This window comes from Sarcophilus harrisii, chromosome 1, assembly GCF_902635505.1.
Source record: "Sarcophilus harrisii chromosome 1, mSarHar1.11, whole genome shotgun sequence".
In the NCBI taxonomy this organism is placed as follows: domain Eukaryota; kingdom Metazoa; phylum Chordata; class Mammalia; order Dasyuromorphia; family Dasyuridae; genus Sarcophilus; species Sarcophilus harrisii.
Window position 1 is genome coordinate 358,108,550 of NC_045426.1, and position 18,993 is coordinate 358,127,542.

An 18,993-nucleotide genomic window follows, 5' to 3' on the forward strand; every position below is an offset into this window, starting at 1 on the left:
GAATAATTTTCTATCAATTGGTTGCAGTAGCTCCTCCAAAGTATAAGGTTCCAATTGTTTAACTGCTTAAAGGCTTTCATCTTCAAGGTGCAAAAGGCACCTTGGTTTGTGTCTAAAACTTGCTCAATCTTATAATTTAGTTCTTCAAAGCTGATGGAATAAAGAGTGTCTTTCACTATTTTGATAGGCAGGATCTTATTGAACATGATGATCAATACATTTATTTAAGTATAAGTGGTGAAATCTGAAGAGGTTTGTTCAATTAAGACTCTACAACTACTTCATAGCCAGCTGAAACTAAAACCCTGTCTTCTAAATTAATATTTTCTTGAAGATTGCCTCATTTGACCTTTATGAGTAGGAACTAAATATGGTGGTGTCAAACATATATTAAGATTATCCTCAGCAAATGGCTTTAAAGTCTTAATTTGTTGACTTCTTCTTTCCATGTAGACCCCAAATAATTTTTTTAAAGATTAATATTTTAGACCAATGTCTTGTTTATGGCCTTTCCACACTTGCTACTAATCATTAGAGTTATTGAAACATTCTGATCTCCAGAGATCCTATCCCTCCCCTATGTTGAGTAATCCATTAAATTTGACTCTTGCAATGAGACAGAGGTTTGTTAGCTACATAATGCAGTTTGAATATTTAACACCTTATCACAACCTCTCTGTATTTGTTGGTTTCATCTAGGACTTCATCTCATTCATTGATCCCTGCATGGAAATCTTAGCAACTCTCTTGATGAATTTTTAGTCCTGCTTCCCCAATGCCTACCGTGGATTTTTTGTTCAAAAAATAATCAATAGACAAGATTTTTTGCTATTGGGAAGGGTCAGACTTGGGGTTGCTGAAGCCAGCTTAAACTACATAAGAGAGCCAACTATTACACTTTCATTTATTCTCCAGAAAATAGCAAATATTATAAATCAGGGTTGAATTTACCATTTTTCCATTGTCTAAAAATAAGTGATGGAGAAAATGTTAATAATGAGCATTAAATAAAGAATACAGATAAAACTTGAAACTCTGTTTGACATCTATCTATTTGTCTGTCTGTCTGTCTGTCTATCTATCTATCTATCTTTTTTCCCGCAAGTCAGCCACTAAACATTTACCAAAGTGGGATAATCTTACTCAGAATCCCTCCCAATTTAGTCATTATCCTTTATAGAATCTCATGATTGAATTCTAATTTTTTCATACTTTAGTATAGGCTTCCCCTAGTCTCCCACTATGTCTATAATACTTTCTGTATATATTGATTGGATGTCCATACCACATGGGTCTGGGAATCCCTAATTTCGTTTAATATTCTGATAAACTGCCATATTTTGAAAGATTTTTCTGATTTCCCTATTGTTCATTACCTCCTCCACTCCTACCCCAATCACTGGATAATTCTTTTTGAATGTGAACTCTATTTATCCCTGTGAAAATGTTGCAAGTTTCCCAGAGTGATGTAAATTTCTTGAGAACAAAGATAAGTTTCTTTTTTTGCACTTAGGATAGTGTTCTAGTACATAAAAGGCATTTAACAAAGTTTTGTGGATTAGTTGATTTTGTATTGGCTGAATAATTTCATAAACATTTTTTACCAGTACTAGCCTGCAAGAACTAGAGGAAACTAAATATTTCAGAATGATCCATGCAATAAAAGAAAGACAATATTTAACTATTTCAAAAGATTTGTGATTCAATAAGGATAATTCCTCTATACACATATTTCCATAATTCCATAGTTCCATAATTTGGAACTATGACCAAAGGGCAATCAAACTATATATATCCTTTGATCTAGCAGTATCACTTCTAGGTCTGTAATTCAATGAGATTACAAAAAAAGGGAAAGGAACTACATGAACAAAATATTTATAGCAGCTCTTTTTATGGTGGCAAAGAATTGGAAATTGAGGGAACACATTAATTGGGCAATGATTAAACAAGTTATGGTATATAAATGTAATGGAAGACTATTGTGCTATTTTAAAAAATGATTAGCAGGTGGATTTCAGAAAAACTTGGAAAGATTTACACAATGTAGTTGTGAGTGAAATAAGCAGAATGAAGAGAACATTGTACATAGTAACAGATACATTGTGTGATGATCAATTCTGAATGACTTACAATGCCTGGAGACAACTTCAAAAAATTCATAATGGAAAATGCTATTCATATCCAGAGAAAGAACTATGGATTATGAATGCAGATCGAAGAATACTATTTTCACTTTTTGTTTTTATAGCTTTTCTCTATTCTGTTTCTTCTTTCACAACATGACTAATATGGAAATATGTTTAACATGATTGCACATGTATAATGTATATCAGATTGCTTGTTATCTATCTTGGGAAAGCAAGAAGGGAAGAACAGAGGGAAGAAAATTTGACAAAGTATTATAAAAATAAATATTGAAAACTATATTTTCATGTAATTGGAAAAATACTATTTACTAAAAATAAATTTAAAAGATATTTTAAAATACAGGTCTTACATAAATATTTGATGCATTAAAATGTAGAACACTGGGACATTTGGAGTCAATAGACTGCCTACTTAAAAAATTCAACTCCTCCCCTCCACACATACACTGGGTACTTATATATTTATATACCCCATAGCTCTTTCTAGGGCTTCATTAGTAAAAAATTCCCATGAACAATTGAATAGATGGAATTCACTTTAACTTTATAATTCATGCTAAGAAAACTAATTAAAAGAATGAGTAACTACATATTTGTTGTTCAATTCATTCAACCCTAAAGGAATGAGGGATATTGGTTATAATAGCATTTTTCTACTAAAGACATTTTTTTTCACTTGTAACTTCCACTTTATCCAATAAGGTGGATGTTGATGGAATTGAATGACTCATCTTTTATGATTTAAAAAGTAGCTAGTGACTGGATATGTAAATGAACTGATAATGAACATGTGAATAGCCACTAGGTAGACTTACCCTTGAATTAACCACTTCCAAGGAGATGTTCTGAGGTGCAGCACTGGGCACTGTACCAAAACAAAACAAAACAAAACAAACAAACAAAAAAAAACAAGTAGAGAATGATTACCAGCAAAGTCAAAAAAACACAAAATCCTTTGGAAAGACAGGGATGTATTTGTAATCTAATTATAATCATGCATTTAATTCAGCTGGCACTTCAAAGGTCCCCTGAAGAAATAAAAACTGACTGCATATGTTCATTTCTTCTTCCTTTTAGTGGATCAGTAATTCAGCTAGGGAGTCCCTGAAACAGTTCATCAAGAATGTGCCTAATGTGACACCAAATACTGCCATTTAATTACAGCTTTCAGCTGATTCTCTTCCAATGGAAAGAAATGAAAACATTTGGGAGATTTCTTCACTTTATTTCGAATGGTGAGCATTTCAAGATCTGCATGCTTTTTATGATGGAATATTTCATTCTAATGGTCACCCATGTTGTTAAATCCTGTTAATACAATTTCTTTTCTCTTCTAAAATAGAGAAAGGAGAAATTCTAAGAAACACAGTACATATTCATAGTGGTATGAATTAAGGAAATGTGCTGAGAAATAGGCTGATTTTTAGTGGCATACATATAGTCAGCTTCTCAATTATTCTGGGACAAAATTTATCTTTTACTTCCTTCTTTTAAATAAATTGTAAGCCTTCCTTTCTTCTTTACTCACCTCCTCTTATACATCTTTCCCCCCATTTTTTTTTTTCCTAATAGGGCAGCTACTTTTAAGGGATCAGAGGAAGTATATATAATAGAATCCTATTTTTCAATAGCTAATGTATCAGTGTCTGAATCAGTAAACTATAATTGTATTAGAACCATATTGTTAGCCAGTAAATATATAAAGAAACATATAATCTCAAATCTTCTCTTCAATAGCCAAATAGTAAATTCATAGATTTGATAGAATGTTCTGAATTAATTTCTAAATATGTTGGATTAGTTTCTTTTGATACCATTCATATCTTGTTTTTCATTTAAAGTTCTAAATTGAAAAACTGATATTTCTAGAAATGCTAGATTTCATTAGCACCTGGCCAGTGCCTTTTGTTTACACATTCAATACATGTACATTATCTGCGTGAATAATGACAATAAACTCACTTTAATCTTATTTGTTGCTAATTTCAACTCTAACATAAGATTAAGCCCTGTTTAGAGAGTAGGAAAGACTTGGAAGAGTTCAGTGATTTATTTAAAGTCATTCAGCTGGTAAGTACTAAAGTATAGTCCAGGGACTAAATGCAAAGCTCCGTTTTTTTGGACTACAAGTTCAGTGCTATTTATATCACATGAAATTAAAAAAAAAAAAAAAAAAGGAATAACAGGAACGATGAACAAATCAATGGATTAGAATAATAGTTTCCCTTTCATAGGATAACGCAAATCTATACTTACAGCAAGTATTGTCTTTTTTTGTATTTATTTTGCTTTAATAAAATATGTAACGTATTCAATTATAATCATGTAGGGATATGCACTAATTTTTATATTACAAAGAGTTTTTATACTTGGAAAACTGAGTAAAAACTAAATTAGAGAGTATTCTACATTTGCAAAAACACATGTTCCCTCTATCCCTACTGCTTAATTCATTCTGTGCAATATTTTCCTTTCAAAAATAGGGCAAGTAAACTATTCAGATATGCCACTCATGTCATATTTTTAGTTGTGTGTACATAAAGCAGCATGCTAGAGACACACACTGCTTGTAGCAACACAGCAGCTCTTTGAAAAATACATTTAGTCTGTCACTACCAACTGTCATTCTTGACACTTTTCTGTAACTCAAATGATACTAACACAAAAGGCAAAATGATTTTTAGGAGAGTACAAACTTATTATTAAAAATGATTAAGATTCTAATTAAATCAAAGTTAAAATTCTTTTTTAATTCCTCTCTTATCCATCCTTAAATATAATTTATCTTTTTAAAACAAAAACTACTTTGACATTCCAAACTTCAAATATATCTGAACAAGAAACATTGTTTCTACTATTCAGTTTAATTTTCACCTTCCTCTCAAGGAATATTCTTGCTGAGCAGGGAAAAGAAAGATACCTTCATTATTCCTTTCTTCACTCCATAGTCAATATTACACACACACACACACACACACACACACACACACACACACACAAAATACCCACACCTACTTCCAAGATAGTGCTTTCTGTGGCTATTATAGTTATTAGAATAATACTTCTCAGCACTAGCCCTGAAGTCAGGAAGACCTGAGTTCAAATCTGGTCTCAGACACTTATCCCTTCCTAGTTGTATGACCCTGAGCAAGTCATTTTATCATAATTGCTTCAGGAAAAAAAATAATAATTATAATTTTTAAAAGAATAATACTTCTCTATGAATCTTAGTTGTGTGATCCATGGAAGATTGGTTAACCCTTTTTGCCTCAGTTTCCTCATCTGATAAATGAGTTGGAGAAGAAAATGGCAAATCACCAAAGTATATCTGCCAAGAAAACCCCCAAATGGGATCATGAAAAGTGACACAGCAAATATAAATATGATTTTGACATATTTTTACTATCTATAAATACAGCATTAAAATTCTAAAACTAAATCCCCTGCAATTTCTAATCTTGAGAGCTGTCTAAAGCACTTAGGGGGTAAAAGATTTGTCAGAAGCATGGAGTCAGTCAATTTCAAGTGACAGATTTTGAATTCAGATATTTCTGGGTTCAAGAGCAGCTCCACATGACATTATACCATGCCTTAAATGTAAACAGAGTGTGAGAAGAAGAGGATGCATGACAAAAGCATTCCCAAATTACATAAATCATAATACTCTGATTTCCATAAACAACAAACACAACAATAATAACCAGCATTTATATGGAACTTTGGGGTTTGCAATACAATATATACATACTATACACACATATAAACACATTTATATGCATATAAAACATTTTTAAGGTATGGATCTATATATTTATATACATGTGCCTATATGTTTGTTATAAATGTATACTACAAGAAAGTATTTTGTAAATTAAGTGTTATTATTATCCCAATTGTATACTATAAGAACCTTAAACTGGAAGAGATTAAGTTATTTGCCCAAAATCACATAACTTATGTAGTGTCTGAACTCAGGTCTTCCCGACTTAGTCTGCATTTTGTCCACCATTTCTGCTAGCTGCTTCTCTATTATAATATACTTATCTTCCTGAATATAGCGTAATTTATCAGCTAATCTATATATGACCTGACTTTCACTCAAATTAATTTATTATATCTAATTACTAATCCTTTACTAATTCTTTTATAACCACTTGTTGACATTAAAGTAAATATTAAGGATATAATTTAATTGAAGACACTCCAGTCCTAGTGGGTAATCAGATTTTTGAGGTCATAATGTTCCCTATATAGGCCTTGAGTGCCATTTAGCTTGTGGTTAAGAGTTTTTACTCATGCTTATAAAAAATCTATTAGCTTCTCATCTGCAGAAGGTTGAGAATCCACAGGGCAAAGTATGATTTTTCTTTTTTATGCTGCCAGATCTCAAAAGACCTGGGAATATCTTGCTTCAAGGAATAAGATGCAAATATAATGGCATGATAAAGACATTAAAAATCATAAAAAGCCAATGTGTTTTCCCTGCATGATTATCATACAGATTTTGAAAGGGCAAGCACTTAATCTATTTTTTAATCTATAGAAGTCAGTAGTATGCTGTCTCTGAATGTATTATGAAAGTGTATTTAATTAGACTATATTTCAATCTCTAAATTCTCCTTACCATTTATCTACCCTGATTCAAAGTAGTGAAAATAGAGAAAAATAAATGGAATTAACCATATTGTCTGTGTGTCCATGTAGGTGTAGATTTATATGAATGTGTGTGTTTGTTAGGGAGAGGGACCTCAATATCTATGTACTATATAGGTAATGTCTATAGTCTAATAGTCTATAGTCTAATGTCGTGCTCCTTAAACATTTAACTGCAGAAGGCAGAGAGAAGGACTTGGTTTAGTGCTTTGCTCTTTAACATGTCAAGTTATTCATCATTTATCAAATGGTTCATTAAAGATATCTGGTTTGAAAACTCCCCTCAATATGGCAGAACAGAATAATTTAAATGTGTTCTGATGGGATGCTTTGTTGTTTTGAAGGGGGATCTGATTTTTATATTAAGAAACGATATTTATGTTCATAAGTACTTTAGATAGTTTCTGGACTTGCTGCCATATACATCCAAATGGCACGTTTGGGAGTATTTTAAGTTCTACATCTGGTGGTTTGGTTAAAGAAAATATGAGCATCATTAGACACAGACCACTAACATCTCAAAATACTTCTAGATCTGCAGTAGCCTCCTGTATTTATTTTGCTCTGAAAGAATTGTGTTTGTTTTTAGATGAAACTATAGCACTCTTTTATAACTATTAATTGACAGAAAACTTTTCTGAATGATATCTTTAAAGTCAATGTGGAACCTGATCTATGCTAAATACTTAGTTTGTTAGTCTTGTTTATTAGATTAGAATAGACCAGTGATAACTGAAGCTATAGATCATTGTCAACTCGGGAGCAATGATATCGAGGAGTTAGATATAGGAAGGTGTTTTTACCTACATGAATCCCAAAATAATTAAAATGGCAGTGAAAGTTTTACTGAAAGGAAAATTTTAAGAACACACTATAAGAGTAGAAAGATTGTCACAGGAGAATTCAATAAGTACACTCTGGTTAAAAGTTGCTAAAGCTCATTTAAGTTTTCTCCTTCTAGAGTTATACCTTTGAGGGAGAAAGAAATAAGATGTTATGAGAACAGAGACATTGGGATGTATGTGGCTGCAATAAGATAGCAAAGACTCACAAAGAAAAGCTCCGGTGATTGTGCTTTAATATTGCTATTGTTCAGTCATTTTTCAGCTATATCTGACTCTTTGTAACCTCATTTGAGGTTTTCTTGGAACAATACTAGAGTGGTCCACCATTTCCTTCTTCAGTTCATTTTACAGATGAGAACACTGAGGCAAACAGGATTAAGTGACTGCCCAGGGTTAAATAGCTAGTATGTGTCTGAGATCATATTTGAAATCAGAAATATGAGTCTTTCTGACTCCAGGCCTGGTACTCTGTACATTATGGGGCCACCTGTCTGTCTTCAACATCTTATTTTTAATTTGGTTTGGCTAAACTGATTGGTTGTGAATTGATTCAACCAAAATTCATGCCTGTAGATGAGATATAGCTTAAGGCTTGTGCAGCTACACACAAGATCAGCATCTTTTCAGTAACAAAAGTAGCTTGCTTTCCATGTTTGTTGGTGTGGAATAGAATCTGATCCTAAAAGCTTTTCTCTTCAGTGACATTGTAGTTATTCCTAAAGAGTTGAAACATTTCCAAAAGATAATTTTTTGGGTAATGAGAAATAATCTATCTTTCTCACTTATGACATTTAAAACCAAAGTGGAGAACAGGGCCACAGTATTACAGTTCATAGTGTGAATTAAATCTACATAAATTATGTAAAATATTCATTTTCACTTGTTTTCTTTTGTTTTTATAATTATAAGTGTGAAGTAATTTATTCTGCCAAGATCCACTCTGTACAGCAAATGATAAGAGAATTAGATGGATGGGCATTAGAATTACTTTAAAAATAATATTGAAGAGGTGTCAAATATGAAATAATAATTTTTTTAAGTTGGAGCTGCAAATGAGCCAGAATCTGCAATGCAAATAGTATCATGAAAAGGGGTTCAGGGAACATGAGTCTATCATCCATTTCAATAACATGCTTTACTTCACATGGCATCTTTTCACTTTGTTTAATGATACATGTCCCTTCCCTTGCTCTATTGACAGGCTATGAAGCCTGTCTACTCATATCCATATGCCCAGGTTTAAGAAATATGAGTTAGTAAAGGAACAAGAAGTCAATGTGTCTTCTTCTTCTTCATTTTTTTAAAAAGCCAAATGTATCGATAAGTCATACCATCACACACAGAGCATAGCCACTGTAAGAAATAATGAGATTCTGAAAATTCTTTTTCAATAGCATTTCTGAATCAACCCCTTTTCTCCTCATCTCTTCATATTTTAGACTATGTTCTACTTTAATTTCATATTGTTTCTAAATATTCACTTGTCTCTAATTTTCTTTATTTTTCACACACCAAACTTTTATTTATAAGAAATAGATCGATTTCCTCTCATTTCCTTTTTTTGTAGCATTTAAGAAAATCTCCTTTTTTTGAGTCCTTTTGCTTCATTTATGTACTTTAATATTTCCTTTATTTCCAGATATATTCTTTTATTTTCTCTCCTATACAATGAACTATCCCTCATAACAAAGTAACAAATGATAACAAAAGAAGAGGAAAAATATTTCAGAAGAATGAATTATTCACTGATTCTGAATGAATGAAAAAGTATTTAGTAAACACTACTGTTATATGTACTATCTATTATTCTAGGGCCTTATAACAAAATTGAAATAGTTCATGTCTATACTTATAGTATAAAGTAAATAAATAAGAAAAATGTGACCCATATAGAGAGTTTTTTATTTGGAGAATCATGGGAATGTTGGGTAGAGTCATAGAACAGTCCATTGTAATGTCCCTTCTAACGGTACATTTTTTCATGTCTTAATTAGTGATGAATTTAAGTATTACAATTGTAAAGAATTGTATACATATATTATATATTTATACATATTATATATACATATAAATGTATAACATTTAATGGAAGTATGATTGAAGAGAGTCTAATCTTCTTTTAATCTTTATGTGTACTTTGGAAAGGATTAAATCAAAGATGCAAAGGCAGACCTTAGAGATGATCTCATCCAAATTTCTCATTTTATAGATGGGAAAATTGAGGCTTAAGAGATTAGAATTGTTCAGGGTCACATAGCTAATGAATGTCAGACTTGGTATTTGGGTATTTGAACCCAGGTTTTCTTGATTTGATTATTCTATCCATTGGAAAGTAAAGATTTCATACAAGATTTGTTAGAAATGGCTCTATCACAATTATACAAGTTTAAGTCTTTTACCTTAACATTATTTTAAAAAAATATATGATTTTCCTAGTTCTAACTTACCATCAGAAAGTGTCACAACTGTGAGATCATCGGTGGATACCCCTGGCCCATATCGGTTATAAGCCAGAAACCGAAGGGTATACTCAGTAAATTTTTTCAACCCTTCTAGCTTGTAAGACAGTCCATCAACTTCTATATTCTGGGAAGATAAAAAAAAAGCAGAAATTGCTATTAAGAGGAACATTAAAGCAGATATGGCAGTCATTTTGTGGAATAAATGGATTAGATATTAGACTTTTGCTCACCAAACTACACAGTTTAAATCTTTATTTGAGTAGCTGTAAAAGGTAACTTGTAACAGAGAATTCCTGACTGAAGCACTGTCCTCTGTAGTCTCCTGTTAATGTATCACTATACTATTTTTACAGTCATTAAGTTCCAATTTGCTTTACACTACACAATACATTACTGTTTTTTTTTCTCCATAAGTTGATTCAAGACCGGAAAGAAGCTTACTAACTCAATGAAAAGAGATTGGCTTCTGTGCTACAGAAGGAATTAGACCATAAGAAAAAAAGAGGATAAAATTCCACCTTTATTTACTACTTTAAAACTTTAACATAAAACATAAAATGTTTAAAAAAAACAAAATCATAATATTGATTGACATTAAATAATATTTTGGTTAAAATATTCAGAATTCTATGATGCAGGTCAGTAAAAAAAATACTCTATTTTCTTATCATAACTGAGGAATGGAAGGTCACCAAGTAGGTAGAGATAAAAGAGTCTTTTACAGACTATTGATTCTAATTACTTCATTTTAAAGATGAACAAATTGAGGCATGGAAAAGTTGTCATGTGACACATTTCACACAACTAGTAAATATTTGAATTTAGATTTAAGCATAGGTCCACCTTATTCTAAATGTAGCACTTTATCCACTGTATCACTGACCTTCCTTAGCAAATAAGTGACCCTCTCCAAAGGCCATTTTAAAGTAATTTGGAATAGAGATACAAGTAATGCATTAATGGCAGATCACTTCATTCTCAAAATGATGACCTTGAGTCATCCAGATCCTAACTTGAGGAAGCAATAAATCATGTAAAGCAACATAGGAAATTTCAATTACCAATGTGCAATATTATTAGCAAGTTTTATACTTGACATAGTGAACTTTAGTAAATTGAGAAAATTAGGTTTTATGATCATTTAATTCCTTTAAAAACTCAATGAATTTAGTTTAAGTAAACAAAATTATCAATTCTGTCAGTATCATACACAAATAGCTTCAATGCCCCTCTACTTGAGCTACAACAAAGCCATGTGGGTACAGGACAAGACAGGCACGAGCTTTTACTAAGCCTTTAGTACATTTTTCTATGTAAACTTCATTTTAAAAAAAGAAAGACAAAAGAGATTTGTCCTCAAGAAACTTGACTCTAATGAAGAAGAGAACATGTATGTAACTAGGTACATATAAGATTTAAATAAAGTAGATGTGAGATAATCAAAGAAGGAATGGCACTCTCAAATGGGAAGACCAGAAGAAGACTCCTAAAGATGAGATTTGAGAAATCCCAAAGTAATCCAAAGAAGTTAGTATGTAGAAATAAGGGGATACTTCATTAACACTTTACTTATAGGGGACAGTGACTGAGAAGTCACAGAGTCATGTGTAATGAGAATCAAGTGGGCCAGGAGCTTAATTATAGAGTGCGTAGAATTAAATTACATGGTATAGAATTAAAGTGTGAAAATCTAGGAAAAATATTAAGTGATAAGTTTTTTAGAGTTTTAAATGTCAGAAGTTTTTATCCCTAGTAAATTTGATTATTTTTAATATAAATTGCTTTATGAATGATATTGGAAGAAAAAAATCAGAGCAAAAGGAAAAAACCATGGGAGAGATTTTAAAAAAAGAAGAAGTGAACATAGTAGGTGTTGATTTGCATTCAGTCTCTTTAGTTAGTTAGTTCTTTTTCTGCATGTAGATGGCATTTTCTGTTCAAAGTCTATTGCAATTGCTTTGGATCACCGAATCACTGAGAAGAACCAAGTCTGTCATAGTTGATCATTATACGTTTTTACTTTTATTGTATCCAAAGTATTCCTAATTCTGTTTGTTTCACTCGTATCAGTTCATGTAAATCCTTCCAAGTCTTTGTATCATCATTTTTTTATAGAACAATAATATTCCATTACCTTTACATACCACACTTACTCAGTCATAACCCAATTGATAGACATCTACTCATTTTCCAATTCTCTCACACTTTAATTCTATTCAATGTAATTTAATTCTATGTACTACACACAAAAATGGCTTCTATAAACATTTTTGCACGTATAGTTCTTTTTCCCTTCTTTATGGTGTCCTTGCAGTACAGACCCAGTAATGGCACTGCTGGGTCAAAGGGTATACACAGTTTTATAGCCCTTTGGACATAATTCCAGATTGCTCTCCAGAATGTTTGGATCATTTCACAACTCCACCAACAATGTATTAGTGTCCCAGTATTTCCACATCCCCTCCAATATTCATCATTATATTTTCCTCTAATCTTAGCCAATCTGAGAATTGTTTAAATATTCATTACTCTAAGCAATAATGATTGACAACATTTTTTCATATGACTATACATGGCTTTGATTTTATCATCTGAAAATTGTTTGTATATATGCTTTGACTATTTATTAATTGGGGAAAGATTTGTATTTTTATAAATTAAACACAGTATTTTAGAAATTATCAGAAACACTGGTTGTAAATTTTTTTCCAACTTTATATTTCCCTTTTAATATTGTTTCTGTTGATTTTGTTTATACAAAAATTTTTAATTTTTTTAATTTTAATTTTTAATTAAGGTAATCAAAGTTGTCTATTTTGTCTTTCATAATGTTGTCTAGCTCTTCTTTGGTCCTAAATCCCTCCCTTCCCTAAAGATCTGATAGGTAAATTCTCCCTTGCTCTCCTAATTTGTTTATGATATCATTCTTTATTCCCAAATCATGTATCCATTTTGACCTTATTTTGGTAAGGGTGAGATGTAGGTCTATGCCAAGATTCTGACATATTATTTTCTAGTTTTCCCAGAAATTTTTGTCAAATAGTGAGTTCTCATTCCAAAAGCTGGAGTTTGCAGGTTTATCAAATACTAGATTACTATAGGTCCTGATTATTATGTCATGGGTATCTAATCTATTCCATTGGTCCACCACTCTGTTTCTTAGCCAGTACCAAATGATTTTGATGACTGCTGCTTTGTAATATAGTTTTAAGTGTGGTGATGCTAAGCCGCCATCCTTTGTATTTTTTTTTCATTAATTCTCTTGATATTCTTGACCTTTTTGTCTTTCAGATGAATTTTGTTATCATTTTTTCTAGTTCTATGAAATAATTTTGGCAGTTTGATTGGCACAGCACTGAATAAACCTATTTAGGCAGAACTGTCATTTTCATTCTATTAGCTCAACCTACCCATGAGCAATTGATATTTTCCCAATTGTTTCAATCTGGATTTGTGTGTGAGAAGTATTTTATAATTATATTCATATAGTTCTTGGGGTTGTCTTGGCAAGTAGACCACCAAGTATTTTATTTTGTCTATAGTAATTTTAAATGGAATTTCTCTTTCTATCTCTTACTGATAGGCTTTGTCAGTAATATTTAGAAAAGCTAGCCAGAAATTTTTAAAAGTTTTAAAAGAGGATTTATATTTGATCTTGAAGGCAATAGGGAGTTTATTGAGTAGTTGAATAAAAAGGTTAGATCTACACTTTAGAAAAGTAATTTTGACAATTGGATGTAGAAGATGAATTCAAATGAACCAAAACTTATAAGTAGGGAGACCAGTTGAAAAACTATTGCTATAGTCTACAAAAGAAATGATGAGGGTCCTTATTAAAGTGATGGGCATGTTGTGAAGAGCAGGACCACAGACAGGATATGTGACAGAAGAAATGACAAGAGTTTGTAGCAGCTTTTATATTTGCAAAGTGCATTGAAGAAGTCACTGAATTTGCAGGCCTAAGTGCCTGGGAGAATAGTGTACATATCAGTATTAGGGAAGTCTGAAGAAGGGATAATGAGTTTTGTTTTGTTCTTGTTAAACTTAAAATGTCTACAGCCATCTAATTGGTATCATGGGAATGAAAATTGGGAGAAAGATTAGGGCTAGAGATAGCAATTTGGGCATATTCTTTATATATCTGATAATTAAATCCATGAGACCTGATTACATCCCCAAGTTAAGAGATTGAAAAGTTAAAAAAAGGAGAGGACTCAGGTAGTCTTAGGGAACATATAAAGTTAATAGTCATGACAAAGATAATGATTCAGCAAAGAAGAATAAGAAGAAAAGTTTAGACAAATAGGAGCTCTAAATGTTCTTCAATAATTCTTTATTGTTTACTAAGATGGCTGGAAGAAAGTCACTGATCTTCCAGATATGAATTAGATTTTTATTTCCTCTCCCATAGCCTCATCTACACTAATTTTTATAGGGGTATGAGGTTTACATTTAAGTTACTTTAATTTTTACTTAGATAATCGTTAGTGATTTTAAGTAATTTTCAGCTGGTTTGTGAATCAATCATGTTTCTTCATTTGAAAACTGTTTTTATCCTTTGTCCGTATATATATTGGGTAATAGCTGTGAATTTGATAGACCCTTTCACATAGAAAATAATTAGAAATGGAAATGACTTTCAAGAGGCTGACACTGATGAAGACTGTGACCTCTGTGTTAATATTTCTATATTCTATGCAAAACATTTTGCAAATTTGAAGATGTTATATAAATGTTAACTTTTATTATTTTTCCCACTTTTTCAAAACTGCTAAAATATACATGCTCATATAAATTGCTCTAATTCCTATATTACACTGCCTTTCAAGAAATGTACACATTAAAGGAGTCATCTGCCTCCAGAGAGAGACTGAATATGGATCAAAGCAGATTTTCATCTTTTGTGGTTGTTGTTGGTTTGCTTGTTTTTATTTCTTGTGTTTTTCCCCTTTTTATCTGATTTTTTCTTGCATGGCATGACAAATGTGGAAATATGTTTGGAAGAATTATACTTGTTTAATCTATATTATATTATTTGCTTTCTTGAGGAAGGAGAAAAATTTGGAATGGAAGGTTTTGTGAAGATGAATATTGAAAACTACCTCTGAAGGTATTTGGAACAATAAAAAGCTATTAAAAAAACAAATGTGCATATCACCTGTAGAATTATATGTATGTATGTCTAAGTGTATATTATGTAAATAAGTATTTTAATTTTTTCAAAATAAAATTTAGATGGACTCTGTCTAATGCCAAGATTTTTATAATTTCCCTCTTCATGTGTGAAGTCAACAGTAACAATTATCTGTTACACATATAAGAAAATTGGCATCTTCTCTATTGACTTTGTTCTAATGCCCATTTACCTCCCTAGCTCCTTGTGTTCCAAGTAACTGCAGCAATCCTGAATCCAATTAAATTACTCAAACTTTCAATAACAATTATTTTAAAACTAATAAACTATCCAGTTAATTCACTCACTTGAGCTAAGCACTTTATGCAGCTTCTGGAAGATTTTTCTTAAACATTTTCCCAGCGCAAGCACATTCCTGCATGCAAAGCTATGATTCATGTTCTTGCCTACCTGTTCTTTTCCAGTAGAAGCCTCAGTGCAGAACAATCTGTAACCTTGGACTGGACCATTTGCATAGGCAGGGGGTTCCCAGGAAATAAGAATTGAGGTAGGTGAGGTAGATATAGCTTGCAGATTTTCGACTGGCCCTGGCACTTGTACTGTTGACAAGAAAAATAAATAAACACTTTAAGAATTTCTCATTACTCAAAATTATATGTTTATTTGTTTATTTATTTATTTGTATATAGGTATCTGAACTTCTATGTGCTTCTTACCACATCACACTGACCCTAAAGTCCAGAAATTAATTAGTGGTAAAAGATCTATTAAAATATTATAAATTAGGATTTTATATATATATATATATATATATATATATATATATATGTCTAATGTGAAATATTAGACGTGACATGGTGTAATGGCAAGAGAGTTGAACTTAGCATGAGATTTGCTTGGGTTCACGTCCAGACTTCTGATACATATCATCTGTGTGATTTAAGGTAAATTACTTACCTTCTCAGTGCCCTAAATAATCCTTTGAGACAAAGTTGCTGAGTTGTTTTTATAGCAAGGGTTTCTTCCCTGGAAAACTTTCTACACCAAAGTAATCATAGGTCCTGATGCCCTTCTATCCCTCCCCCTAAGATTACACACGTTTAAACCATGAAATAAGCATATAATCTGCAACCATTTTTATATCCCAGCATTGGAAAGGAGTGGCTGACTACTATAAAACACAAATATAAATTATTGGTATTACTTAACTGTTTCTGACAATCTTAAGATTTCTCAGACCAAACAAATGTTTAACCTTTGCAGTACATATGTAAACAATCCTAATTTATGAATATGTTAAATGGCCTTTTGTCAGTTAAATGTTTTGCCAACAACACTTCTTTAGATTGATTCTGACATTACTCATCTGCCACATGAAAGAAGAAATCTACTGAGAAATTCCTTGAAGGCTTTCATCTCCACAGCTTCATCTAGACCCCTGGTTTTTGTAATGTTTTCCATGGAATTATCATGTCTCATGTACAATTGTCCCTTTCTGCAATGTAGGGGTTAGGTTCATGATGCTCCAATGAATTGGAAAATCTGTGTTAAGTATTTTCTCCCTCTCTTTGTATAAAAGAAGAAGTCCAATTTTTTTCTTTTTCTTTTACGGGGTATTTATGATACTTTACTAACAAATTTGGGTTAAGTATTTGGTCGTAGGTTCTGTGTCATCTGCTGGTCTTTGCATATTATCTTCAGCTTCTACAAAACTCCCAAATATTTCCCATTTAATTTCATATGCCTACTTGAAATATATTGAAATTGCAACAGGGAAATCTGTGATGTGAAAGGGATAAGTGTGTTGCTATTATTTTTTTTAACACTATATATTTGAATTATTACTTTGCATCATCATCATGGCTACCTACAGCACCAAATTAAGGACTGTGAACATGAAATACAATACATAAGGCTATCAACAACATGAATATACACTCATGCAAGCATGTTCAGACACATACATACCCATACAACCCTCAAGAATGCCTTTTTTAGTTAATGGCCTTTTGACAGTGGAGAGTTTCCCCAAGATCATCTGGCCTCTGGTATTTTTTTAGCAGAAGAAAATTGCTCCTTTGAGATACTAATCTTTGAAGTCTCCTCACACAGTAATCGAAGGGAATCAGGACAATAGTGTCTTATTTAAATACAGGTTTCTTTCTCAAATTAGATTTTGGAAAACTCTCTCCCTCCCCCTTCCCTTCTTTTTCCTTTCCCCTCCCTCCTTCCCTTCCTTCCCCCACTCTCTCCTTTCTCTGCTCACTTCCTCCCTACCCCCTCTCTGTGTTGCTTCTAAAATTACCCATATATAATATTCAAAAAAAGAGAGGTTTCAAGGTCCTTCATTACAGTTACCTTCAAGAGATCAATTCAAAGACTTCAAAAATAAATTATTGCAATTTTTAACTTCTGACCAAATCTGTCAATAAGAAAAGAAGGGATATGGGAAGCCAGACTGGACTAGGTCAGAAGCTTCATTGGTGTATTGAAATGCCTTACAATTTTACCCCCAGGGTTCACCAGACTAGAGTTATCTAGCTGAGATTTATTTACCATTCTAAATTTTACAATATACTTTATAAAAAATGATCTTATTTTATCCTCACAAAAACTGTGGCAAGTAGGTTCTATTTCTATCACTGTTTTACAGATGAAGAAACTGAGATTGAAAGAAATTAAGTGGGAACCGAAGCCTTCCTAATTACAAGTCCTAATTATAAAGGTGGCTTTCATATTAAGCACTAGTGTTTGAGAACAGGTATATCAGAGTAAGGGTGATGCATCCCATTGAAAGTCCAGCTTGAACCCAACTGTACAGTAATCTGTCTTTTTGTCTTAGATACCTGCAAAAGTTAGAAAGAGAACTAGAGCGGGCAGTGTTGTCCTGGAAGAAGTTATAGTGATGATTATCTCTATCTCCAGAACATAAAGAAAATTCAAGAGAATCCAAGAAGGTCCATAAAGGAGAAGGATGATCCTCCAAAAGGAGGATAATGAACACCAGGAGATGGGAATGCTGTCATATGTAAATAATTCCTGGGGACATTTAGAAGAAAGATAGGAACCCCCCATGACAGAAATAGGATGAAAAGATAAGACAGCACACAAATAGGAGAGATAGTCCATCCCTCTAAATTTCAGTATTTTGAGGAAAACCCTGTCATAGAACTCTAGTTAAAACACTTCTGTTGACCTAAACAAAACACCAGCCACATGATCAGTTTTTATAATGAGCTTAAAGTTTCTATACAGGCTCAAAGAAAATGATAAAATAAATCAAGGCAAGAAAGTGAAACATAAATTCCTTACTTTGATACTATACTGAATGAAAGAATGAGCCAAGATTTTGACTTTTTGTACAGTAGGTGTATTTGTTTGTGGGATGAAATTATTGGTTATAGAAATTTGAATTTTTGCAGGTGTTTATGATTTTAAAACATAATTGTAGCAAAATAGAAAAAAATAGAAGGAAAGGATCATAAAGATGATTTGATTCAACCCTCTCATTTTATCAACATCTAAGAGGTAGTAAAAAATTGAACTACCATTTAAATATATCTTCTGATTTTAAATCTAGATCTCTTTATATATTTTCTATACTGAAGAATCTGTATGGAATTCATCATAAGAAATGAGTCAATAACATTTTCAGAATCTTTTCACTTTATTACTTGAATACTGAGACAATGGTTCACATTTATAATAAACACAAGAGTTAAAACAAGGATTTGCACATAGTATCAGAA

General features: G+C 31.9%; 1 protein-coding gene across 1 annotated transcript in view; it reads right to left on the reverse strand.

Annotated features, from left to right (window-relative positions):
• The window catches only part of DCC (DCC netrin 1 receptor), a 1,389,687-nt gene that overhangs the window by 353,820 nt on the left and 1,016,874 nt on the right, over window positions 1-18,993 (reverse strand). The window contains exons 10-12 of the mRNA XM_031946063.1: window positions 15,695-15,843; window positions 10,096-10,234; window positions 2,966-3,015 (exon numbers count right to left, since the gene is read on the reverse strand). Of these exons, the coding sequence (XP_031801923.1) occupies window positions 2,966-3,015; window positions 10,096-10,234; window positions 15,695-15,843 (338 nt within the window). The remainder of the gene's footprint in view (window positions 1-2,965; window positions 3,016-10,095; window positions 10,235-15,694; window positions 15,844-18,993) is intronic.